Source organism: Sus scrofa, chromosome 14, assembly GCF_054392235.1.
Source record: "Sus scrofa isolate SSC_HxYL_T2T_F1_AM1 chromosome 14, Sscrofa_HxYL_maternal_Yorkshire_Landrace_v2.0, whole genome shotgun sequence".
Classification (NCBI taxonomy): Eukaryota; Metazoa; Chordata; class Mammalia; order Artiodactyla; family Suidae; genus Sus; species Sus scrofa.
Genome location: NC_139396.1, coordinates 68,902,970 through 68,928,512, shown reverse-complemented (window position 1 = coordinate 68,928,512; position 25,543 = coordinate 68,902,970). Strand labels below are relative to the sequence as shown.

Here is a 25,543-nt window from a genome sequence, read left to right as displayed (position 1 = left end):
AGTGTTAATTTCTAAAAGGAGCTGTTTCTAATAAATTGGTGTTAAGCGAAATTAACTCCCTTTGTGTCTCTTAGGTCTACAGGGTCAAAGAATCCTAACTTTTTCTCAGTTTCAAATTATAACTTAAACATTAATTAAGGAGAACACAAAGTTTCACTCATGCAAAATTGCCAATATCAAAGGTTTCAAGCATCAGAAATTGCAGGAAGGAGCTTAACGAGTTTGCAAGGCTTTAACCTTAAGGTAGCTACGACTGATTCTTCCCCCTAGTGCTGACAAAGGCCTCTCAGGCCATTGTGCCTCCACAGCCTAAGGTGGGGCGGGGCAGCATCCTCAGAGCTGCTCAAACCCAAGTGCCACTTAACAGTGACTTTCCTGATCTGCGGCAGCTTGCTCAGAGCGCAAAAGGGGCAGGGGTCGGGTCAGGCACTGAGCATAGTCAACACCAAGGATGGTCCCAGGAAGAAGCCCTTGTGGGCAAAGCAGCAATTCTGCCCAGGCCCCAGGGCACACGGGCCCCAAGCAGACTCTGGAGCAGGAGGGGTAGGTGGGTGCGTTAAACAAAGCCACCACTTCCCCCTTCATTCCAGAAAGCTCTGGATTATATTTCGGTTCCCTTTTGCATAGGTTCATCAGGCGACACGTCTCTAGCTGCAGTCCCCTCTCCAAAATACCCGGTGCGTAAAGCGAGTTCAGAGCTCACGCTGGCAGGGTACCAGGACAGGGTTTCCCCGAGGCTCCCCGCTCTCTCCACGCCGCGAGGGAGTGACATCAGAGGCTCGCGTGGACTGATCATGCAGCAAGCCCAGCGCCCGGAGGGCGTGCTTGGGGAGCCGGGCCTGCAGGCGGAAGCCCGGCAACACTAACCCTTCTTAAATTTATTCAGGCAGTGGGAGCTGCAGAAGGAGCGCACGGAGGCCGTCTCCCAGCAGCCGCGTCCCTTCATCCCCGCGGCGGGGCGGCCTCAGAGCAACCCGGCGCTACATGGCGCCGCGCCCTGTGGGCGAGCAGGGACGCGTACAGCTCGGCGGGCCGCCCGGCGGAGGCGGCTGGTGCTCGCGGGGCCGGTGCCGCGTTACCACAATGCACCACTGCCGCCCGTCCGCCGCCCGGTGCGCGAGCCCGTTGAGCCCGTTAACTCCGTCGGCGCCGCGGGAGCCGAGCAGCGCCGGGCAGGCTCCCTGTTTAGACGTCACATTCTAAGGGGAAAACCCATGCGAAGGTGCCGCCCCCTGCAGCAGCAGGCTGGACGTTGCTTTGTTTCAAAGGGAAAATGCCCTTGAGAGCCACGGGGCACATGGAAAGTGGGGATGGCCTGTCCCGGGTCTCAAGGTGATTTCAGGAAATTAGGGTCACTTCTGAAACCTGCCGTGACAGCTGGTGCACCTGAGTCCGGCCACCTGCAGCCACCTGTCCCATGTCCTGGAGGAAGGCAACAGGTGGGGGTCTCAGGGAGCCCAGATCCCTTGGTGCTGCTACCACAGGGCTGTGGGCATCTGGGGACAAACATCTGCCACTTCTTAGACCTCTCTGAACACAACTAGCCTCTCTGGCTGCCTGTAGGTCTTCTCCATGGGATGTCACATGGGCATCATAAACCCAACTGTCCACATCTGAGCTCCCAGTGGCACCCATCCTTACCCAAGTTTCCCCCACCCCCACCCCCAGCTAGTGGCAGCACTGTCCTCCTAGTTGCCCCAGACACCTTGGAGTCATCCTTGGCTCTTTTCGTCCCTTAGACCCACCTCCATGTGGTCAGCATATCCCAACAGCTCTGCCCTTAGATTATAGCCAGGATCCTGTCCCTTCTCACCACCCCACTGTTGCCACCTGAGCCTAAGTCACCCTCACCTTGCCTGTGGACTCTTCCAGAGCCGCCCAGCAGGTCTCCCACTTCCACTCTGCCCCCCACAGTCTATGCTCAATACAATACCCTGAGAGCTCCTGTTCTAATGTATGTTAGACTCTGTCGCTCCTCCCCTCAGTGTCTCCAAGTACTCAAGTAGGCCTGTCCTGTTCCCCACCCTCCCTCTGCTCTGGTCACACTGACATCTTGGCTTGAACACAAGGTCACTGCAAGGCAGTACAAGTGGGGACCAGTCCCACTCAGGGGCCCAGACCCCACTTACTCTGCCCTGCTCATGTCCCGTCTCTTGCACTGGCCTGAGCCCTGGGGCTGCGTTCTAGCCATTGTCCCATCTCCAGCCAAGCCCTTCCCAGCTCAGTCCACGGAATCTGTCCAGAATAATTAATTGAAACCAAATCAATCAATTTGCACCAATTTAAGGGTTTTCAAATACACACAGTGAAGTTCCTCTTATAACATGTAATAGATTAGGGGAAGGTGATGTTGGATCAATGCTTTCCTCCTGGACCTTTGAAGAAACCAGTACTTCTTCCATCTAGGGAATTAAGCCTTAGCAATTGTGTCAGATTCACTGGCCCAGGGGAAGTAAGGCATTTAGCCACTCTGGGCCTTGGCTTGGGGACTACAAATGAAGAGCAAAATAATGATGCAAACTGCTACCAGTAATGGAGTGCTGACCCAGTGCCAAGTGCTGGGCTGAGAGCTTTACCTGCATTCCCTGCATTTCTTCATTTAATCCCTGAGAATAATTTCCTCAAACACCCTTTTTACAGATGGGGAAACTAAGGCTCTGAGGTACAGTGACTTGTGCAGGATCAACATGCTTGGAGCTGGCCTGTTCTGACCACACTTTGAACCATACTCTGTGGGATTCCTTACGTGGAATGTTGCTTCCCAGGCTCTCAGGGGGCTTCTGAAGAAAGAGGAGGGGAGATGGAAGCAGTGTCTGGAATGCTTTGCTCATACAGGTGACTTTTATTGAATGTGCAATAAAGACAAGATACTGAACTAGACACTGAGTATTGTGGACTCTGGAAGCTGGAAGAATCTTTCGAATGCAAAACTGTGCCCTCTGTCTCAGAGCTGAGAACTGGGGAGGCAAAGGGGCTGAGTGTCTTGTGTCCTCAGAGGGAGTAAGCACTGGGGTCACTGACCCCACTTCCTTTGCTCACCCCGCCCTCACCTAAAGCCACACCTAGCTGACACCTGTGTCATGGAGAAGACAGGAGCCAAAGCATAGCCGGAGAAGAAACTAAAATAGAAAAGAAAAATGCAAAAGAAAATCATACAGTCCTACTAAGGCAAACACATGCATTACTTCTCCTTTCTTTCTTTTTTTTTTTTTTTTTTTTTTTTGTCTTTTTGTCTTTTTGCCTTTTCTAGGGCTGCTCCTGTGGCATATGGAGGTTCCCAGGCTGAGGGTCTAATTGGAGCTATAGCCGCCGGCCTACGCCAGAGCCACAGCAATGCAGGATCTGAGCCGCATCTGTGATCTACACCACAGCTCACGGCCACACCAGATCCTTAGCCCACTGAGTGAGCCAGGGATTGAACCCGCAACCTCATGGTTCCTAGTCGGATTCGTTAACCACTGAGCCACAACGGGAACTCCAATTTCTCCTTTCTAAATAGTTCTTTTATGCTATAAGTCACATCAAACAATGATCAGATTCTGCTCATGTGAAATACTAAAAAATCTACAACCTAGCTTCACAAGCACTCAAAAAGGTGCCAATTTATCCTTAAAGGAAATATTTTAACTGAAAAGTATTAGTTGACCCAGCAGTGAGAAGGCCAAGAGGCCAATCAAATGATGATGGATGGTAATTCCATCCACTCTGCTGGTCACCCTGGGCCCGGTACAAGTTTCCCTCCTGACCACGTGCAGGTGAGGCGAAACCCCAGCCCTGTACCTGCCCATCTGCACTCATGCATCGAGGGCATCTCCTGAGCAGCTCCAGGTGGGTGATCCCTAACACTCTAAATGTAAGCTTCACTAACCCTGCAACCTTCCTGAAGTCCATTCACCCCAAATACCCTGTTCTGGCCATGCTGGAGGCAGCTGCAAACTCCCCCCTAAGCTCTATCTGACCCCACATCAAGACCATTAATTTGGTCACTTCAAAGTCTCTGGTCTGCTCTCATGTTGACAGTGACCACTTGTCTTATTGTCACATCCCACCTGGTGGCAGCTGCTGCAAGTCTCCCTAGAGGCCAGTCTCCCCGTTTCCACTTGCTACCAGAATAATGCTCATCAGAGTCTAGTTCCAACATGTTTCCTCCTTTGCTCCAGAATATGGCACACACACCCACTCAACTAAAATCCATATATACATATCCGTGTGTGTCTGTGGGTGGATGGATCTGTTGCTCATCCCAGTACTGGAGGCAACAGAGAAAGAGGTCCCTGGCAACTGGTGTGAGGCCCTTAAGGGGAGCACGGGACAATACTCTGTAAGAACCACAAGCATGTCCACACCCTCCCACTCAGTGTGAACAAGGGGAAAAGAGCACAAGGCTCTGCATCCAATGCCCTTTGATGCAAAAACCTAGAAACAGCCCAAGAGCCTAACAGCAGGTGAATGTTTACTTCATTGGCTTCATGGAATATCTTGGAACCATTTAGAAGTATGTCCGTGATGACTCTGCAGAAATAAGAAACTGCTTAAAAACAAAATGCTGAGAGGAAAAAGGCAAATCATGCAATAGAGTTATCACTGTGTGAAAACTATGAATATTTGGAAATGTTAACATAATATGATCACAGGGAATTTTCTCAAATCTGGCTTCCTAGAATGCCTGGGGTTTCTTTCTTTCCCAGGGCCTGGCCTGCCCTACTGTGGGTGCCTATTTGTCTGTCTCCCACACCGGCCTGTGAACTCCTGAGGGCAGAGCCTGTGGTCTTTTCTTACTATTCTCAGCCTCCAGCATGACTCAGCACATGATAGGTGTGCATTGAATGAATGGACCCAGGAATAAACACATCAATCAACTGATCAATGAATCAATTGATGAAAACAACGTGATCACTCCTCAGCAACCTGATTTGGCTCAGTCTACACACACACACACACACACACACACACTGCCTTCTGACCTTCCCAAGCCTTCCATCACTGACGCTGCTCCCTGATCCTACACAGAGGGCATTTCTTATGCATAGAACCACACAACCCCTTCTTCCTCTGCACCTCGGCCCTTGACTGGACCTTGCAGAGGTGAGCACAGGCTTGAGAGTCCCACAGGGCAAGACCTGACCTGACATGAGCTGGCCACAGCCTTCAACCACTGTGGGACTTAGGGACCTCTGTTTCAGGCTCATCATTGATGAAGGGCTCCAGCCCACAGAAGAGCGGCACCAGCCTTCCCAGTGTTGTCTGGAGGATCAAGTTCTCCAGGGGTCTGTCTAGCATACACATTCCTTGTGGGGATATCTCACAAATGAAGCTCTTTAAGATATCAGTGTTCTAAGAATAGTCATGCATAGATGCTAACTGCCATCATCATTAATAAATGATGCTGCACTGAAGCTAAAGGGTTAATTTGAGAGCAATTTATGATAATGTGTTGCTAGGCAATTAAAATAAACTTTCGAGGGAAAAAAGATTTCAACTTATCGTTGATTATTTTAGATCAGAAAAATGGAATAGGGAAGAGTGTGCCATTCAAGTCAGTTTGAAAGAAGGGAACAATGAGAAAGTTTCCACTAGGAACGGAGCCTCAGCTTGACCTGCCCGCACTGCTGTGAAGGGCAGCCCACACAGTGGGGGGCCTCTTCACTGGGAGCTGAGCCACCAGGCTTTGCTGTAGAGCAGTCCAGGGGTTAGGCTGCATCCCTTACACATGCATTAGAAAGGGGTGGCCTGCCTGCAGACCAGGTGAAGGACCCCACAGAAAATTAGGGTCAGGACCCACCAAGTTGCTCTGAGGACATGGCCTCTTCTCAGACCCTTCTGTTCCCTGGAATGCCCTGCCCAGCCAGCCCCACTCCATTGCTTATGTCTGTTATTGACCAAAAGGCCTTTTGCTCGCTAAAAGTCTAAATACCACTTTCACCAACAAATCCTTCATGACAATCAAAGAAGTGATAGGATTCCCAAGGGATTAATATTCATTTGTCTACTCTTCAATTATTCCTTTTTTTTAAGTGACAACCAAAAGAATGGAAAGTATAAATCCATTGCAGAATGTTTCTCCTCTGTTGGTTATTAAAGGAGTACGAATTAAAGCCTCTTTGAGCTACATCCCCTTTTAAGTATATTAAAATGGTCAAAAATGTATTTAATGAACACCTAATGCCAGTGAGAGTGCAGGGAGGCTGGGAGGCTCAGTCATTGTTGGTGGCTTGGAACATTGGAGGCTCATTCCGTAAAGAGATATTCTAGCTCATCAAGGCGCCGTGATGAGACTGCTGCGCTTAATTTAGTAATCTGACTCCTGGGAATCTTCCCTCAGGAAACAGTTCAACAGAAGTAAAAAGCTTTCAGTACAAAGACATTCATTACATATTTATCTCTAATAGTGCTACTGGGAAACTCAAATGCTCAACAATTGGAGTATGATTCGAATCATCAGAGCACCTCAACTCAGTGGAATATTATGCAGCCACTAAAGTGATCTTTAGAAAGACAAGGACACTGTTAGTGACAATGTGGGGTGAAGAGAGCAGAGCATGAAGGGCCCTGTTTAATGTAATACCAAAGCTGTGAAATACAAGTGTATGTGTAGGGGTGGGGGGAGGGAGGGGAGGAAGGGAACGTGCCAAAATCAAAAACAGTTTGTGAGGCTATGAGGTTGCTGGGGAATTTCCTACATTCCAAATGCTCTTTATCTTACTGTGTGATCTTTCCCATAAAAACTACAGAAATTAAACAAGCTACATTCAATCAATTGAATTATTATTTGAAACCCTTTCCCGAGAGGACAAAGGAGATGAAGAGGAGTCAGTGGGGAGTAGATGTCCTGCTCAGGGAGCAGGAGTTATGAGGCCACAGGATGGTAGGGGCACAGGCCAGGGGCCAGTGAGCAGGAAGTCAGGGCAGCAGAGCCAAAACAGTCTTATATCAGTCAGGCTGCCTGGGGAGGTGTGGGCTTAGGGGTAAATGCACAGGCTCGACTTCAGATCTGAAACCTGTTCCCTGGGTGACTTGGGATAAGTGCAGGAGCCTCTAAGCTTCACCTCCATGATGCTCATCCAGACACAAGGCTGTCTTCCTGTTAGGTGCTAAACTGTGCCCTAAAGTTCAAACCTGCAGTACCTCAGAGTGTGATTACATTTGGAGACAGGACCTTCAAAGTGGTGATTAAGGTACAATGAGTCATACACTGGGCCCTCATCCAGTATGACTGGTCTCTTTATAAGAGGAGGAGTTTAGGACACAGATCAAGAGATGACCATGTGAGGAAACAATGAGAAGGCAGCCACTCACAAGCCAAGGAGAGAGGCCTCAGGATAAAACCAACCCTCTGACACCTTGATCTTAGACTTCTGGCCTCCAGAATGGTGAAAAAATTCATTTCTGTTGTTTAAGTCCCCCTAGTTTGTGGTTTCTGGTTATGACAGCCTGAGCAAACTAGTAGACCTCCCTTTGCAGGGTTGTGAGGATGACAACACCAGCATAGGCAGCACTCAAAAAAACACCCAGGAAAAGTCAGGGGCAGGGTACGGACTCCTTGAAAATCACTGACCCAGACAAAGCTGATGCCAGAAGACTGGCTCTCAATGTCTGTGAATGAATCAGTTTAACTGTGAAGCTCAGAATGGCTGCGAAGCCCCGAAGACGGCTTCTTCCATGACCCTCGTGGCAGCCAGGGTGAGGAAAGGCAGGACAGACAGTGCTGTGGCCCAGCTGGCAAAATGGAAGTTTAGTGGAGTTATGGGTTTTGTTCAAAGTCAAAGAGCAAACACAAACCCAAGAAGGGTCAAGAATGTAACATTTTAAACCTCTAAGCTCCATTTTTTCCCTCACCACTAAAAAACTAGATAGATAGATAGAAAAATCTTACAACATAAGCATTTAGAAATTCCATAGCACCACAGCTACCATAAATAGCTAAGCAACAAGGAGAAAATACGTGCAAAATATATAACCAACAAAGGAGAAATAACCATAACTTAAAATGAGCTCCTACACATCCGTATAAAAAATACACATATCTCATCAGTAAAATGGCAATCAATATGAATATACAAGTCACAAAATGTATATGATTGGTCAATAAACAGAAAAAAGTATACTCAGTCTCCTGGGTATTAAGGGAAATGCAATACCCAGGAAGGAGCAAGGAAATGCCTTTTCATTCACCCATCAGAGTAACGAAGAGTCAAAAGAATGATGGGGTAGTCATTGCTGACAGCCCACATTGTTGGGAGACATAAATCTAGGCATTCTTTTTGGCTGACAATTTGATATTGTCTGTTGATGTTTATCATGGTCATGCCCTTGTAACCTAGCAATCTCACTCCCACGAACCTATGCTTTGGAAAAATTTATACATGTGCACAATGATGCATATACAAAAAGATTCACTACAGAAACCCTGAAACTGAATAGTACAGAATCTCTGAATCTGTCTATCAAGAGGAAAATGATTGAATAAATTATGATTCACTACAGAATTCCATGTGGCTTTTGTTTGTTTGTTTGTTTTTTGTCTTTTTAGGGCCATACCCTCAGCATATGGAGGTTCCCAGGATAGGGGTTGAATTGGAGCTGTAGCCACAGGATCCTTAACCCATTGAGCAAGGCCAAGGATCAAACCTGCATCCTCATGGATGCTAGTCAGATTTGTTTCCACTGAGCCATGATGGGAACTCCTCCATGCTGTTATTTTAAAACGAGATAGGCCTTTTGTATTAACATATAAAGATCTTCAAAATATACTGGTAAAGGAAAAAGCAAGCTGCTTATCAATATGCATGATATAATCTCATATGTACGTGTATGCATGTGTGTGTACAGAAGTGGGTTTTTTTGTTTTTTGTTTTTTGATTTTTTTTTTTTTTTTTGCTTCACCTGTGGTATGCAGAAGTTCTGGGGCCAGGGATCAAACCTGTGTCACAGTAGTGACCTGAGCCACAGCAGTGACAACACTGGATCCTTAACCTGCTGAGCCACCATGGAACTCCTATATATGTAAGTTTGTGTGCGTTGGTGCCTGTGGACTTACACGGTTTTTGTTTTTGTTTTTGCTTTTCAGGGCAGCACCCATGGCACATGGAGGTTCCCAGGCTAGGGGTTGAATACGAACTACAGCTAACGGCCTACACCACAGCCATAGCAACGTAGAACCCGAGCCGCGTCTGTGACCTACACCACAGCTCACAGCAACACCAGATCCTTAACCCACTGAGAGAGGCCAGGGATCGAACCTGCAACCTCATGGTTCCCAGTCGGATTCATTTCCACTCCACCACAATGGGAACTCCTGAATTTACATGTTTTGTAAATGCACAGGAAAATCTGGAAAAGTATCCCTGTTAACAAATGGGTGTGTGTATCTCTTTGTCAGGGCATGAGCTGGAGGGTGGTAATGAATGATGACTAAATTCTATGTTTTATATTTTAAAATAATTTAAATATTTTAGAATCCTGTGTAACCTAAATCTTATGTAACTTTCCTAACCTAAAGTAATCTCTCAACAAACCACCATTGCAAAGGGTGCCCCAGAATCAACTCCTGCTCATGTTGAAACTTACGGGACCCTACAGAAGACTCTCTAATGGTGGAAGGTCAGGCACGAAGGAGGCACATAAGGAGCGAGTTTGGGGGCAGGAGGGCCCAGAAGGCACAACAGAAAAGCCACCACATCAGTGCACACAGACCAACCTGGCAGGCAGCAATCAGAGAGGGGCTGGAGCATTTGCCGCAACCGTGGCACAATCCCCAGGAGGCGGAGGAGCAGAGCTGCCCATGGTGATGGGCCCTGCAAAGAATGGACACGGCTGCAACCAGGTGTGGGGGGGCAGGGGCTCAAGCACCTGTGATCCAGCCAGGCTGCAGGCCTCACCCCATCCTTAGCCACCCGACTGCCACAGACACCAGTGACCTTGAGAGTAACAGCTGCAGCCCAGGATGAGGCCCAGAAGGAGGCCACCACGTGGGTGCCCAGGCATCCACTTGTGCCTACCTCTCCAGGCCTGCTCTGGGAGAGGTGTCAGGAAAGGTGCCAGAGAGGATGTCGTGGGTGAGCGCTGACAGAAGATGGAGGGAAGGCAAGAAGTGACAGATGCGTTGCTGTTCAGAAGAGTCATCCCTGAAAACAGTAGACTGTCCAGGGCTGTCCTGGGGCCCTTACTGTGCAGGTCTGAGTCAAACCAGCCACCCCTCTGAAACCCCCTGCTTCCTGTCCAGTTGCCCCACACCCATCATCCTCCAACCTCCCCTGTCCCAGCTCTGAGGCACCAGTCAGGCCTCACACCTGTGCTCTTCCCACCCCTCTGTTGGGCCCGAGTGATGGTGGCCGTGGCTAGGGCTTCATGTTCTACCTGTCCGTTCATGTTTCCCTATCTGCACCTCCCCTCCAGGATCCAGACCTCCAGGGCCACCTGTCCCCAGCTGAGCCCAGCATCTCTCCTGTGCTCCCTCATGACAACCTTTCATTCTCCAGATAATTCTGACATGAGGGTCAGCCCCTGGGGTTTCTCCCTCTCCATGGGCTCTACGTTCAAAGAGTCTCCAAATCCTAACGATTTAAATCAAACATAATTTGCAAATTCATACTCTCTTCTCCACCCCTTGGCTAGCTGCTGAGGTCTCAGCTTCTTTTTTTTGTCTTTTTGCCATTTCTTGGGCCGCTCCCTCGGCATACGGAGGTTCCCAGGCTAGGGGTCTAATTGGAGCTGTAGCCACCGGCCTACGCCAGAGCCACAGCAACTCAGGATCCGAGCCATGTCTGCAACCTACACCACAGCTCATGGCAATGCCAGATCCTTAACCCACTGAGCAAGGCCAGGGATCAAACGTGCAACCTCATGGTTCCTAGTCAGATTCGTTAACCACTGAGCCACGATGGGAAGTCCTCAGCTTCTTTTTTGTCCCCTTCTGATCCATCTTTCATGTCACCATGAAACAATGTACCAGAAATGCCACCTGTTCCCTATAACCTCCTTTCCATGGTTTCCTGACAACCGGAGTAGCAAGTTTAAGTGCAGGCTCCTTGGCAAATCACAGCCCACCAGAAGCAAGGCCTTGTGGGGCTCAGTGACTCTCTACTTCCCACTCCTTGGCCCCACCCACCACCCTCTTTCCCCTGCCTTTGCTCACCTGGCCTTGGATGCCCTACCTTTCTCCTCCTCAGCTGGCTCCTGTCATCTTTGCACAGTGGGGTGTGGGCCTCCCCAAGGGAGCTTTATTGACTGTTGTCACTCAAGCCAGGGGATGGAAGCCTGCTCAGAGGAGGGCCCCTCAGGGTCCTCATCACATCCGTGCCCATCTTTTGGGCACTCCTTGCACAGACTTAGAAGGACCATGTCTGTGTCCTACAAATGCTCAGCAGCTTTAGGGCCAGGAAGGGGTGGTACTCATTGTATTAGTCTTCTCCTGGGTGGTTTCAAACAACAGAAATGTATCCTCTCACAATTCTGGAGGCTGGAGGTCCACAATCAAGGGGTTGGTAGCGCCATGCCCCTCTGAAGGCTATAGGGAAGCTCCCTTCTTGCCTTTTCAGGTTTCCGAGAGCCCCGGGCATCTTTGGCTTGTGGCAGCATAACCTCAATCTCTGCCTCCATCTTCACATGGCTTTCCCCTGTGTGTGTGTGTGTGTGTGTGTGTGTGTGTGTGTGTGTGTGTGTGTGTGTCCTAGTCCTGGTAGTTTCCCTCTACTTATAAGGACAACAGTCATAATGGATTAGGCACCACATTCTTGACCTTTTTTTTTTTTTTTTTTTTTGTCTTTTTAGGGCCACACTGGCAGCATATAGAGGTTCCCAGGCTAGGGGTCTAAATGGAGCTATAGCTGCTGGCCTATACCACAGCCACTGTAACACCAGATCCGAGCCGTGTCTGCAACCTACATCACAGCTCACGGCAATGCCAGATCCTTAACCCACTGAGCGAGGCCAAGGATCAAACCTGCATCCTCATGGATCCTAGTCAGATTCATTTCCACTGAGCCACGGTAGGAACTCCACTGACCTCATCTTAATTACATCTGCAAAGACCCTGTTTCCAAAGAAAGTCACATTCACAGGTCCTGGGGGTTAGAAACTCAACGTATCTTTTAGGAGGACACAATGTAACTCATAACACTCACTTTGGCATTCTGAGTGCCCAGCACCAACCCTGACCCACAGCAAGACTGTTCTGACTCCTAAACTAGTATGCTCTGGGTCCAAGCCGGGGAGGAAAAGGCAGAGCAGGAAGGCGGCTTGGAGGAGACGGCTCTGAAGCTGGCCCTGGAGGAGGTGGGGGAGGGAAGGGGCATAGGGCGCTGAGAGGAGCACTGCCCAGGAGAGGAGGGAAGCGGGAGAGGAGGGAGGCGCCTTAGCCCTGTGCTTTGCAATGCAGGGAGGGAGCTGGGCCAGCCTGAGGCCTCGGCTGAGGCATCTGTCCTCATACTGGAGGCAGTAAGCGGCCAGGGAAGGTATGTCAGGAGAGCAGTGACAAGAGCAGAACCAGTGCTCCTGAAAGATTAATCTGCCCAAAGCCCACGGGAGCAATTCTAAAAGGGGCCTGCCTGGAGCAGGGAGGCAGCCAGGTCAAAGGATATGGCAAAAAGTCAGCGGATAATGAGGAACTGAATTAGAGCAATAGGAGCATGGCCAGAAGGAAGGGACAGAATCCAGAGAAAGTCAAGTAGAAAAATGGACAATGTATGGCCTGAGGCAGCAAGGAGAGAAAGGAGTCGAGGCTCATGGGGCTGAGGTTCGGGGTTCGAGACTAAGAGGTTGGGGGCCAGAGACTGAAATGGCAGCCCAGGGAGAGCAACATGCTCACAGGAGCTGCGATCGGTTTAGCCTCATGAAATGCCATTCAATTAAAAAAGCAAGCTCACGGGTACAGCCAGTAAGTAACCATTGAGAGGGGGCATGTATGCAAAGCAGCTATAAGAGAAGGACACGCTTCGTAAATAATTCAAGTTTATGGGCAACAAGCACATCTTTTTATATCAATGCCTGGTGCCCGGGCTATTAGCAGCAGGTGTTTCTAGAGAAAGGCCTCAGGCCAAGGGAACTAGAAATTCAGCTGAATAACCTTTAAATTACCTCATCACCCTGGGAAATGGAAATCAATGCAGTTGGCAAATGCACCCCTGATGGAGCTGCTTCTGGGGCAGGGGAGCCAGGGGCCGAGGGAGCTGTCCACCTCAGGGTTATCTCTAGGGCTGTAGAGGCCCTGGGTCTTGCTGATAGAGCCACCAGTAAACCCCAGGCTCCCCAGAGGGGCAGTCGGGGGTAGGGGCTCTTGCCCTGGGGGATGGAATAAAGACCCATCCCCCTCCCAAGGATGAGTCATTCCCTCTCAGCGCTTCAGACTCTTCATATCCTGAGAGGTCAGCCTCAGCCTCAATGATTTTCAAGGACCCCTCACCTTCCAGCTCTGCTCACAGCTGCCTGGCAGTCCCTGTTGCTACATCATATGCCCCACCCCCACGTGAGGATAAGCAATCTGGCAGGCCTGGAATGGAAGATTTCGGACACTAAGCCCTCCCAGTGGTGACTCCGCCCTGCTGACCCTAACTCTTGCTTATCCTTCCTCCTCCCACAGCCCAGCAATGGGTGCTGTCACCACAGTGTGAGGACGGAACAAGGGCTTGTGACCCCGGAGGTCAGAGTGATGCCCCCTTTCTTTGCTGTCAGCTCATCTGTGGCCCTTTCCTCATGCTGGAGAGGCAGGGGCCATGGTTGGATCTTGGGTGCCTGAGGTCTAACCTCTCCAGGCCTCGGTTTCCTCATCTGTATCATGGGAGTGGTAATGGTTCTCATCTCTCAGGACTGTCATGAGGATGAGGGATGGACAGGAAAGCCTGGCCTGAGGTGGGCTCCCACCCAGGGTTAGCTGCTATAACCACGGGGCATGTGGGCAAGAAACAGGAGGAAAAGAAACAGTGTTGAAAGAAAACACTGTATCAGGGAGGGAGAAGCTCAGGAGGGCAGGCAGGATCGTCCACAAACCCTTTCCTGGAAGGAGTTTCTCTTAACAGAGACCCCTCGTGGCCTTTGGCATTTAGGCTCCATTCCTCTTAGAGGAAACAGTTTCCTCACTCTGATGACCAGCCAATGCTCCTGGATGACAGCAGACACAAGGCCAGTCCCCACCTAGGGAACACTACCTCTGGCAGGGCCAGGCCACCCCAAGGCACACTACTGAGTCCTTTCATGGCCCTCACAGTTTGAGTCTGAACATCAATGTGTGGGGTTGTTGTCTCTACCTACTCACATTCTTCTAATAACCAGTGGTGGTAGACAATGGCAAGAGATATCCAAGAAGGAATTCCCATTGTGGCACAGAAGAAACCAACCTGACTAGGAACCATGAGGTTGTGGGTTCGATCCCTGGCCTCACCCAGTGGATTAAGAATCTGGCGTTGCCGTGAGCTGTGGTGTAGGTCACAGATGCAGCTCGGATTCCGCATTGCTGTGGCTGTGGCGTAGGCCAGCAGCTGTAGCTCCAATTCGACCCCTAGCCTGGGAACCTCCATTTTCCGTGAGTACGGCCCTAAAAAGACAGGGAAAAAAAAAAAAGAAAAAAGAAAGAGATAGATTCAGGAAAACATCGAGCACCTAGTATCCTGTGCTACATTTACGTACCAGGAAGCTGTAATTTTCTCTATTTTACAAATGATAGACTGAGGCTCAAAGAGGCTATATCAGGTCATACAGTTTAGTAAGAGGTTAAATGGAATTTAAACCCAGGTCTCTCACTCTACAAAGCTGGGCCTCTTATGACTCCTTTACAGGATATAGCTGTTGCCACCATGCCTGACACCAGTCTACCAGGAAACCAAGGTCAATTGCTTTCACCAGAATAGACTTTGTTCTATTGCTAAATATTCATCACCATATCTCTACTTTCTACCTTGAGAAATTCAGTCAGAAAGGTTCAGTTCTTACTTTTTCATAGATTTCATAGCTTGCAGGTGATACAGCCAAGTGCAGGACTTCTGAACAGAGACTATGAGCAGGATCTAAGACTGTAGCACCCTGTCAGCCCTCAAATGTTATCTTCTTCTGTTACAGAGAACTTGAGCCCACCTTAATTATTGAAGAGGTTTTAAGTTGCTCAGACTATGAATAAAAATAGGTAGCCTGATTGCATTACAGGTGTGGTGCATGCTAAAAATATACATATACCCCAACATATCTAGTTGTGGAAAACTTTTGGGCTATAAATGGTATTTTCGAAACAAACACTATGCAAAGCTCAAAGCTATTGCTTTCCCCAAACAGAAGCAATGGCCCGCTGCTTATCTGGCCTGCCAGTATATGTCTTGGGCTTCATAGTTTTATGAAACAAGTCAACAGGACATCAAAGTACAGTTATGAGTTATCCATCTTTCCAGACAATTACACTCTAAAGAGGTTTATTCATCCAGCCAAAATACAAAGTGTTTACATGGTAGGAAAAAACGTACCTATTCAAAACAAAAATGCTTTGGGATGGTGGAAAAAAGTAGTCAAGAATAATGTAAATCAAATACATGCCAGATGCGCAGTTACCATACTTTCCCCTTACGACCTTTCCTCTCTATGGAACATTGGCCAGAGACAAATGGCACTAGGGTATCAAGTGGTCTGCTCTAGGCAAGTAATGCTAGCACATCCTTGGCATGCATTTCCATCAGCACTGCAGCACCACTGCAGCTCACACTGACCCTAAAATCAGCACATCACCTTGCACTTCTTCCCCACTTCTTCACCTCATCGGCACTATCAGGCACCTAATGATTCAAGGAAGCTGCCCACCAGAGTAATTTCTGATGCCCAGAGCTCAGCCTGGAACAGATGGAACAAAACACAGACCCCAGTCCTCTGGCATGAGCCTGTCGAGATTTAGAAGCTTCACTTACATCCATCAGGTTAGAAGAGGCGCCTCACACAGCTTGGAATCTAGCATAACTAGTTTTCTCCTTGGTCCTCTTCCTTCCAGCCCCCACCTCCCCAACACATCAAAAGTCTGTTGTCCAGGCAGTAAAGCCCCCCAAGAGCCCACCCAACAAGTTTTAGGAATCAAGAGGTCTATCCGTCTGACCTTGCCAGGTGATGGAGATGGGAACCGAATGCTGGTAGGATCGAAGGCAGAGGTGACCCATCAAGTTTAAACACATCTCCCCCTTCAGCAGATGGTTAAGGCAGGAGGGGGCAGCTTTAGGGACCGAGGAAGCCCAAGGCTCCTCTGACTGGGTAGCTGCCCAGTGTGACCTCAAACTGCTTACTCAGAGGCACAGGCCAGCCAGAGAAGGGCTTTTCCTGTGACAGGCACCACCGGAGTTTAAAATACCCTTTGCTTGCTGGGAAAACACACACACACACACACACACACACACACACACACACACACACACACTAGCAGGGAGTGCCTGCCCAGTATCTACTACAGACCTCCTATGCATGAGTCCAGCTCACTCACAGCAGTGCATCTACACTGTGACCCTTGCCCCTAAAGCCCTGGTCATGGCAGCTCAGGTGACTAAGAAGACTGGAGGAAGGTAGGGAAAGGGCTTTACCTCTTGCTTGTAGCCCCAGTGAAGGCTCAAGCCTGTCATCCCTGCTAAAATATGGCTGGCCTCTGTCTGGGATGAATTCCAAGGACTAGGCTGCCCAGAGCTAGCCCCCTGCACAGAGAGGGGAAGGTGCTGCCCTCTGACAATAGCCTGGACAAACAATCCTTTCCAGTGCCATGCAGTGAGCTGCACCAAAGGTTGTGAGGAGGACATACCTTGTGACTGTCTTTAGACTTCTGGCTGAACCCTTTGTCCCCTGGCTTGTGAGGGCAGAGGGGCCTGCCCTCCATCCCACGACTGGGGAAGTACCAGGGCAGAGCTCTGATCCCTCAGCCTTGTAGTCTACACAAGATTAGGGCTGGGAATCTACAATGGGGAAGAAAAATTTTAAAGCCCAAGAGATCCCCACGCCCCAGAACCAGTCCACCCGTCCCTGCTCCGTCTGCCCCAACTCACCCCAGGGAGGGGCTCCTGGGCGTGGAAGTGGGTCTGGCCCCGAGGCTGACGGTGCTCTTGGAGCTGCCGCCGCCACTGCCGCCTTTCCGTCGCCGGGCTCTCAGTCCATCTCGGTGCAGTGCCGGCTGCCGCCGCCGCGCCGAGCAAGGGAGGAGGAGGGCGGTCCCCGGATTGGGTGTGTGCAGACCGGCGGCCCCGGGCCCGCCTCCCCGCCGCGGCCGCCCCTTCAGCACCACGGACAGCGGCCAGCCCGCGTGTTCAGAGCGCAGAGCCACCAAGTCCAGAGGAGCTTTGCGCTCCACTCCGCTCGCTGGTGGGTCAGCCAGAACGTGGCAGGGGCGCGGCGCGGCGCGTCTTCATTCCTCCAGCCTCCTCCCCACCAGCCTCAGCGGCCACCTCTGCCCTCTAGGACCCGCTCCAAGAGCGAAGGGGACTCCGAGAGGCCACCCACCAGTCCCAAGAGAACAGGATGCGCCTCCCCCAGCTCCAGTCCGGAGCAGGGATTTGCTCTCCTCCAGCCCAGCAGTCTAGACAAAGGCGGCTCTCCGTGGCGGGACGCGGGCAGGCGGCAGAAAGCACAGCTCAGCCTCTGAAAATGCTTGAGCATGGCTGGAAACCCGACCCAACACTAAGGGCCCTATCGCGACCCAGTCAAGGCCAAAGAAGGCTGGCCCTTTACCTGTGCCCAGAAAGGGAGGGGCCATTGGGTGGCTCTTGGCTCAGGCCCTCGTTTCTCGGATGTCATATGCCCTGGGGTTGCAAGGAGTTAACCAATTAGAGTGTTTCGGATCTCAAGAGAGCTATTGGGGTCCCATCCCCACCAAGAATCCAATTCTCTCCCCCACATCCTTGGTGCCAGAGTGTCAATCAACCAACAGATAGGACTACTGGAGCCGGGTGACATCACCCAGAACTGTGTACACGTTTTTAATTTCTGTCTGAATCCCTCCCATTGCTCCCCCCTTAGCTGGAGGGCCCTGGTTCTGACTTCGCCTCTGCCACAGACCAGAAACATGACCACCCCTTGGCCACTCTCACCTCTGCCCTCAGTGAGCCTCAGCTTCTCTGGGATGTGGGGGTAGAGTGGGGCCCCCTCTGATTCCAAGTCTGAGATAACTGGTCCTGTGTGGCCAAGCAGAGGGGACTCCACAGAGTAGAGTCACCATAGGTCCTGCCCACTTCACGGCCTCCCTCAGGCCTTACCTCCTGGCGGGAAGCCCCACAGACTGGAAGGTAACTGGTTCCCAGAGACTCACCTACAGGAGTGAGAGTTCTGAGCCCCACATCAAACTCCCACATGTGGGGATCTGGCACTGGGAGAAAGAGCCCCCGGGGCATCTGGCATTGAAGGCCAGTGGGGCTTGTGTGCAAGAAGAATCACAATCCACATGTGGTGCCTTAAAAAATAAGTAAAACCACTACCTCTACAATTTTTTAACCTAACACCTTTTTCTTCTTCTTTGAAAATTACTTCCAAGAGGTTGCTTGTTGTTGCTGTTGTTTGTTTTTAAGGTAGCATATCATCAAAGTCCAAAGACAGAAATGGGTCAGACTCCAGGGGCACCAGGTTGTGTTAGCTTCCAGCTGCAACAGTCACAGGTATCATATGAGGGGGATGGGGCACCCAACTGCCTTCCAAACACCTAACATTTGCATGTTGACACAAGGTGAATCTCAAGCCTTTCTTTGTGCATTTCCTCATTTGGGTTGGAATTTCTTGAGCATTTTGTGACAAATGGTTCCTTCAGTTTAATTCCTTTGTCTAACTTTTGGCACATTCTGCAATCGGCATCCTTAACTTCCAGGAGGCCAGTGAGGGGCCAAGGGAAGTCCATTTCTACACACACACACACACACACATAAAGCCCAGAATTTCTACTGACATAACATGTCCTCATTTATACTGAAGATCCCCAAAGATTCAGGATTTGGAACTAAAAGAAACAACCTAAGCCATACAGCAAGATTTTAAATTTCAATTCAGTTATTCTGTTATTTTCTAGATCCTGGAAAAGCCTGAAAACTGGAATGCATTCCACTGATTCTCTTCCACAAAGGCAGGCAGGAAGACACTCCTGTCCCAGGCCCTCTTCCTTCCTCTGCCCCAGGGCTCAGGCCTTGCCCTTAGACTTTCTCACTACACTCCTATCCTGGTGGGTAGACTCTGATTGCCACTTCTTCTGACAACTAGTAAACCACCCATGACCTGCCTGGAATGTCACCTTTATTACTGATGTGGCTGTTAAATCTTAACCAAATCCACCCTCTACCCTCCCAGCCCAGCTGCGCTCTGCTTCATTTTGCCATGAAAACAGGACTTCCATGATGCATCCTCTCCTCCTCACTCATGACCAGCTGGCCCCAGGTTGCACAAGCCTTTGGCCAGTTCTTTCATGCCAACCCTGCTGGGGACCTGACCTAGCCCTCCTTATCTCTCCCTGGTCCACCATGGCAGCCTCCTTCCTGGGCTCTGCCTCCTTTCTGGCCACATGACTCTTTCTAAGACACCTAGTACAGACTGTCACTGCCCATGTTATGAACCTAAAATGCCATCACCATGCTTCTGACCAAGTAAGGTTCAACTTCCAAGCCTAACCCTGTAGGTCCCAGGCAGATATCTCCTCTCTACCCCATCTTCTAGGCCCTCCTAGTGGTAGCTCTGTCTTCTGGCCTCTCAAATATTTGCCATATGACCTTGACTATTCCTTGTCAACTCTGGGTCTCTGTTCCACTATCCCTCACCTGGTATCCAGGTTCCCTGCCCACCTACTGGAGCTGCAGAGCCCTTAATCTAGAAGTGCTTCCAAGTGCTTCAGTGATCAGTGCTGGATGTGGCACAATGGGGTGAATGAGAAGCAGAAGCTTCCTGTCCTGGAGAGCAGCTCCTCACCTTGGCTTCTGCCTCCTCCACCTCCTTGAGTCCCTAGAGCATTCTTTGCCAGTACTATGCACAAGACACTTAATCATTCTAACCATCTACACTGCTACCTCCTCCTCGACACACAGGCATCCTTCCTCTGTAGATGGTCTACAGAAGTTTTGGCTTCTGTCTTTGTGGGGGCCTATCAGTTCCCAGAAAAGCATTCATAGCGCTCTTGAGAGGTGCTCAATAGTTTTTGAATTAGCAAAATCAGCACAGGTGATACCAAGAATGGCATAATTTAAAATCTGCTTTAGAAGCTGGTCTAATTTATATTCATCTCTCCTCTCTCTCTCTCCCCACCCCCTCCTGTCCCACCCCTCAGGCTGCACCCTGCTAAGATGACCTTAGGATGGCAGGCAGGGGAGAAAAAGGCTTGAGACTGCCAGAGGATCCACAGAACAAGTTTTAGTACTAAAACCCTAATGGCTTTTGAGAAATAAATCCTTGCATGTAGCATCAAAGGCATTTTGACAAGGGTGCCAAGATCATTCAAAGGAGGAAAGGACAGTCTTTTCAACAAATGGTGTTACGAAACATGCAAAAGAATGAATTTGAACCCTTATCTAATACTATATTAAAAAATTAACTCAAAATGGATCAAAGACCTAAATATAAGACCTAAAAACAAACAGACAAAACAAAAAAAGCCTTTTAGAAGAAAACATAGGACAAAAGCCTCATAGCATTAGCTTGGCAATGATTTATTTCTTGGATGTAACACCAAAGGAACAGGCCACAGAACTAAAAATAGACAAAATTGACTTCACGAAAATTTAAACTTTTGTGCATCAAAGAATACTATCAAGAGAGTAAAAAGGCTATCCACAGAATGAAAGAAAATATTTGCAAATTGTATATCTGATAAGGAATTAACCAGAATATATAAAGAACTCCTAAAACACAAAACAGTAAAAAAACAAAACAAAACAAAACCTGAATCAAAAACTGACAATAGACTTGAATAGATGTTTCCCCAAAGAAGATATACGTATGGCCAATAACAATGTTAAAAAGATGCTCAACATCACTGAGCATTAGAGAAGTGCAAATCAAAGTGCCACAGTAAGATATCACCTCACACCCACTAGGACGGCTACTGTTAAAAAACAACAAAACAGACAATAACAAGTGCTGGAGAGGACGTGGAAAAACTGGCACCCTTACACACTATTGGTGGAAATGCATTATGGCGCAGCCACTATGGAAAAGAGTGTGGCAGTTCTTCAAAAAGTTAAAAATAAATGAAAAAATAAACAAACAAAAAAACCCCCATCAAATTGAAAAAAGGAAAAAAAAGTTAAAAATAGAATTATATGGTCCAGCAATTCCACTTCTGGGTATAAACTTAAAAGAATGTGAAGTGGGGTCTCAAAGAGATATTTGTATACCCATGTTCACAACAACATTATTCACAATAGCCAAAATGTGAAAGCAATCCAAGCATGCATGGACAGGTGAATGGAGAAGTCAAAGAGACTACTATTCAGCCTTAAAAAGGAAGGAAATTCTGACACATGCTACAACATGGATGAACCTTGAGAACATTATGCTAAGTGAAATAAGCCAGTAACAAAAGGACATATACTATATGATTTCATTTTTACAAGGTATTTAGAGCAGTCAAAATCATAATGACAGAAAGTAGTTGGCCAAGGGGAGCGGGGAACATTATTATTTGGTGCATACGGTGTTTCAGTTTTGCAAGATAGAGTTATAGAATGGATAGTGTGATGGTTGCACAGCAATATGAATGTACTTCATACTTAAAAATGGTTAAGGTTGCAAATTTTGTTATGTATATTTTGCAACAATAAAAAAAATTTTAAGGGAGTTCCCATGTGGCACAGCAGGATAAGGAGCCAGCATTGTTGCTGCAGTGGCTCGAGTCACTTTTGTAGCGCAGGTTCGATCCCTGGCCTGGGAACTTCCACATGCCACAGGGGCAGCCAAAAAATAAGTAAATTTTAAGCCGTATGTGTATATACATATGTTTGTGTGTGTGTATCTTATCTGAAGTTTACATAATAACAAGGAATGGAGGAGAATTTTAAAAAACATTAGGTAGGTAGTTGAGATTGCTATCAGTTATTTCCCTTGTAAATATGTTGATAATGTTTAAAAACCTGTGATATACAAGGAGTGGAAATAGGAAAAACAGGAGTTCCTGCTGTGGGATTGGCAGTGGCTCTGTAGCACTAGGATGCAGATTCAGTCCTAGGCCTGCACAGTGGGTTAAAGGATCCAGTGTTGCTGCAGCCGCGGTGTAGGTGGAAACTGTAGCTTGGATCTGATCCTTGGCCCAGGAACTCCATATGGAGCAGGATGGCCAAAAAAAAAAAAAAAAAAAAAAAAAAAGGAAAAATGAAAAGATAATAGGAAAAACAAACAAATTCAAACCAGAATACCCTTCTGGTAGCCCTGACTGACCAAGGGGCTCTTAATTAGGTGGCTCCAAGCCCAGGAGACCAGCTTTACCTCAGCTGTCACCAAGCACCCAACCTCCACAAATTTAGGGGCTTGTGTCCTCACAACTCTGGGGAAACTGTCAAAGACTTAATGTTCTCCCTCAATGAAGCCCATGGGCAGTTAGGGAAACCAAAGAAAATGCCACAGAAAAGTAAACTTTCAAAAATACAGATGGCTGAAATGTCAAGTGCCAGTGAGAGGAGACACTTGGCACTTCTAGTGTGTCCTAAGCAGCTGATTGGTGAGAAGCTAACTTCAACATAACTATGATTAATAAGTCAGAAAAAAGCATGAGATGGAGCATTTCAACAGAATTGGAAATCTATAAAAATAATCAAATGGATATCCTAGGATTAAAAAATAGAGTATCTGAAATTAAGAATTCATTGACTGGGTTCCACGGTAGAATGAGTGAAGCAGAAAGTAGGATTAATGAACTCAATATCTGGTTAATTGAAAATATCCAGAAAGAATAAAGATGGAAAAGATAAAATAGCATAAAAACATGTGAGAGATAGTCAAAGGGTGTAGCATACATGTAATTTGAGTCTACAAGAGGAAGAGAGAAGAGAGAATAAGTTAGAAGTGGTCAGGGAGGAAATAATGGCCATGAATTTCCCCAAATCTGGTGAAAGACACTAGCCCATGTATTCAAGAAGCTCAGGAAGCCCCAAGACAGAGAAATACAAGCATAGGCACATCATAGTCAGTCCTGAAAATCAAATTCAGAGAAAAATCTTAAAAGCAGCTGGAGGAAAAAAAAAAGATATATTATTTTCAAAAGAGCAATAAGACTGATTATTGTCTTTTCAATATAAAGTATAGAAGAATGAAGACAATAGGACCTTTAAAGCTTTAAAAGGGGGCGGGGGAGGGAAAGAAGGAAGGACAGCTAATTCAGAATTCTATGCCCGGTGAAAAGATTCTTCAAAAATTAAGACGAAATAAAGATTTCAGGAAAAATTAAAAACAAAAAGCAGAGAATTCTCCACTGGCTGAAATTCATCACAAGAAATACTAAAGTAGTTCTTTAGACTGAAAGAACTAAGTCAGATGGAAGCAAAAAAAATGCAGTAAGGAATAAGGACCATCAGAACTGGTTTGTTTATTTGCTTGTTTATTTTGTTTTTTGGCCGAGCCCAAGGCATGTGGAAGTTCCCTGGCCAGGGATCAAACCCAAGCCACAGCAGTGACCTGAGCCACAGCAGTGACAATGTCAGATCCTTAAGGCACTACTCCTTAAGGAACTCCTTTCCTTTTAAGACCGAATAAAATTGCATTGTGTGGATATATCATATTTTGTTTATCCAGTCATCCTTGATGGATTCTAGGATTGCTTCTATCTTTTGGATACTGTGAATGACAATTCTATGAACATCATCCTTTTAGCTGAAATACAAACCCTAATTACTCTTCAGTTTTCAGACAACATGGTAGACAGGATGGAGCAGAGAACCTGCAGTCAGAGAGACTGGGATCCAAAAGCCAGGCTCTGTCACTTACTAGCTCAGTGACTGTGGGCAAGTTACTTGGGGGATTACATGTAAAGCATGTAAAAATGCCAGGCATACAGCAAGCACACATGGTAGTGATGATTCATGTTACTCTCACAAGCCCTCTGAAGACTCTGGGTACTCAAAGTACCGTGAAGAAGAAACTTAAGGCTTGGGTGTTCATTTTCTTCCCAACAGACAAGACAACCCAAAATTTGTAACAGCTGCCAATCAACTTTTATCTCTCAAAACATGTTGTCAACCAGTGATAAGTGGCCAAAGAGTGTTTTACAATTTGCTTTAAAATATTCTTTCTAGGAGTTCCCATCTTGTCTCAGTGGTTAACGAATCTGACTAGGAACCATGAGATTGCAGGTTCAATCCCTGGCCTCCATCAGTGGGTTAAGGATCTGGCGTTGCCTTGAGCTGTGATGCAGGTCAGAGATGCGGCTCGGATCCCAAGTTGCTGTGGCTCTGGCGCAGGCCGGCAGCTACAGCTCCAATTAGACCCCTAGCCTGGGCACTTCCATATGCCACGGATGCAGCCCCAGAAAAGACAAAAAAATACATATATATATATATATTCTTTCTGTTCATCTGATTTTAACAGTGTGCCAGGGGCAAACCCAGATTATGAATGATTCATGCATAGACACAATGACTAATTAAACCCCAAAGAGACTATTCATTAAAAAATATAAATGCAAACTTTCTACCCATGGGCTTGCAAGCAGATGTCTGCAGGAAGCAACTGCAAGGTTTATAACTTCAGTTTTTTCAGTAAAAATACTGCAGAGGGTGGATGAAAAAAATACTTGTATTCATAAACTATTTCTTATCATTCAAACCATGATGACTGAAGCTTCTATATGTGGTTCTTAAATACTTAGGGTTTTTTTTTTTTTTGCTGTTTTGATAAATCCTTATGGATTTTTTTTTAATTATCAGCCCTCTGACTCTATGCTATATGTTGGAGATATCTATATATCCATTGATCTGGGTACAGAGTAGGAAGCTAGCTGGGTTCTGAATTAAACTATTTACTGCAAAGGCTCCTGACACCCCCTCCTCCTCCACTGGCTTGTGCCCAGCCCTGGGAGGCGACTTTGACCCTACTATAACCCTCTCAGCCCTACTGCTCTGAGCTAGCTAAGGCATTCTGCCAGTCCGGACATTTTTCTCTAGCCACACAGTAGAATTAAGATTGACAACATAAGAGTTCCCGTCGTGGCGCAGTGGTTAACGAATCCGACTAGGAACCATGAGGTCGAGGGTTCGGTCCCTGCCCTTGCTCAGTGGGTTGACGATCCGGCGTTGCCGTGAGCTGTGGTGTAGGTCACAGACGCGGCTCGGATCCCACGTTGCTGTGGCTCTGGCGTAGGCCGGTGGCTACAGCTCCGATTCGACCCCTAGCCTGGGAACCTCCATATGCTACGGGAGTGGCCCAAGAAATAGCAAAAAAAAAAAAAAAAAAAAAAAGATTGACAACATATTTCACAAGACTATGGCACAGATATCGTAAACAGACAGAACTGATTATATCTAGAATCCCGCAGTACATGTAAGCTCTCGACATCTGGGTAAGGGCAGTGTTTGGAACAGGGATCATATTGGCCCTGACTGTCAACATCCTTCCAAGCAATGGAATTTAAAAGCCAGTGATCAGATCTCAT

General features: G+C 47.8%; 1 protein-coding gene across 20 annotated transcripts in view; it reads right to left on the bottom strand.

Moving 5' to 3' along the window:
• Positions 1–25,543, bottom strand: part of OSBP2 (oxysterol binding protein 2) — a 189,292-nt gene that overhangs the window by 83,292 nt on the left and 80,457 nt on the right. For 4 of the 20 annotated variants that reach the window (XM_084993830.1, XM_084993832.1, XM_084993835.1 and 1 more), the window contains exon 1: positions 16,989–17,100. The exons of 10 other annotated variants lie outside the window; for them this stretch is intronic. Coding sequence is in view for 4 of the 10 variants with exons in the window: in XM_084993826.1 (XP_084849952.1) it covers positions 868–946 (79 nt within the window). In the remaining 6 variants the exon portion in view is untranslated. Of the gene's footprint in view, positions 1–867; positions 1,086–16,060; positions 16,374–16,747; positions 17,101–25,543 lie in introns of those variants that run through there. 6 more of the 20 variants (XM_084993834.1, XM_084993839.1, XM_084993828.1 and 3 more) reach the window with 6 other exon arrangements.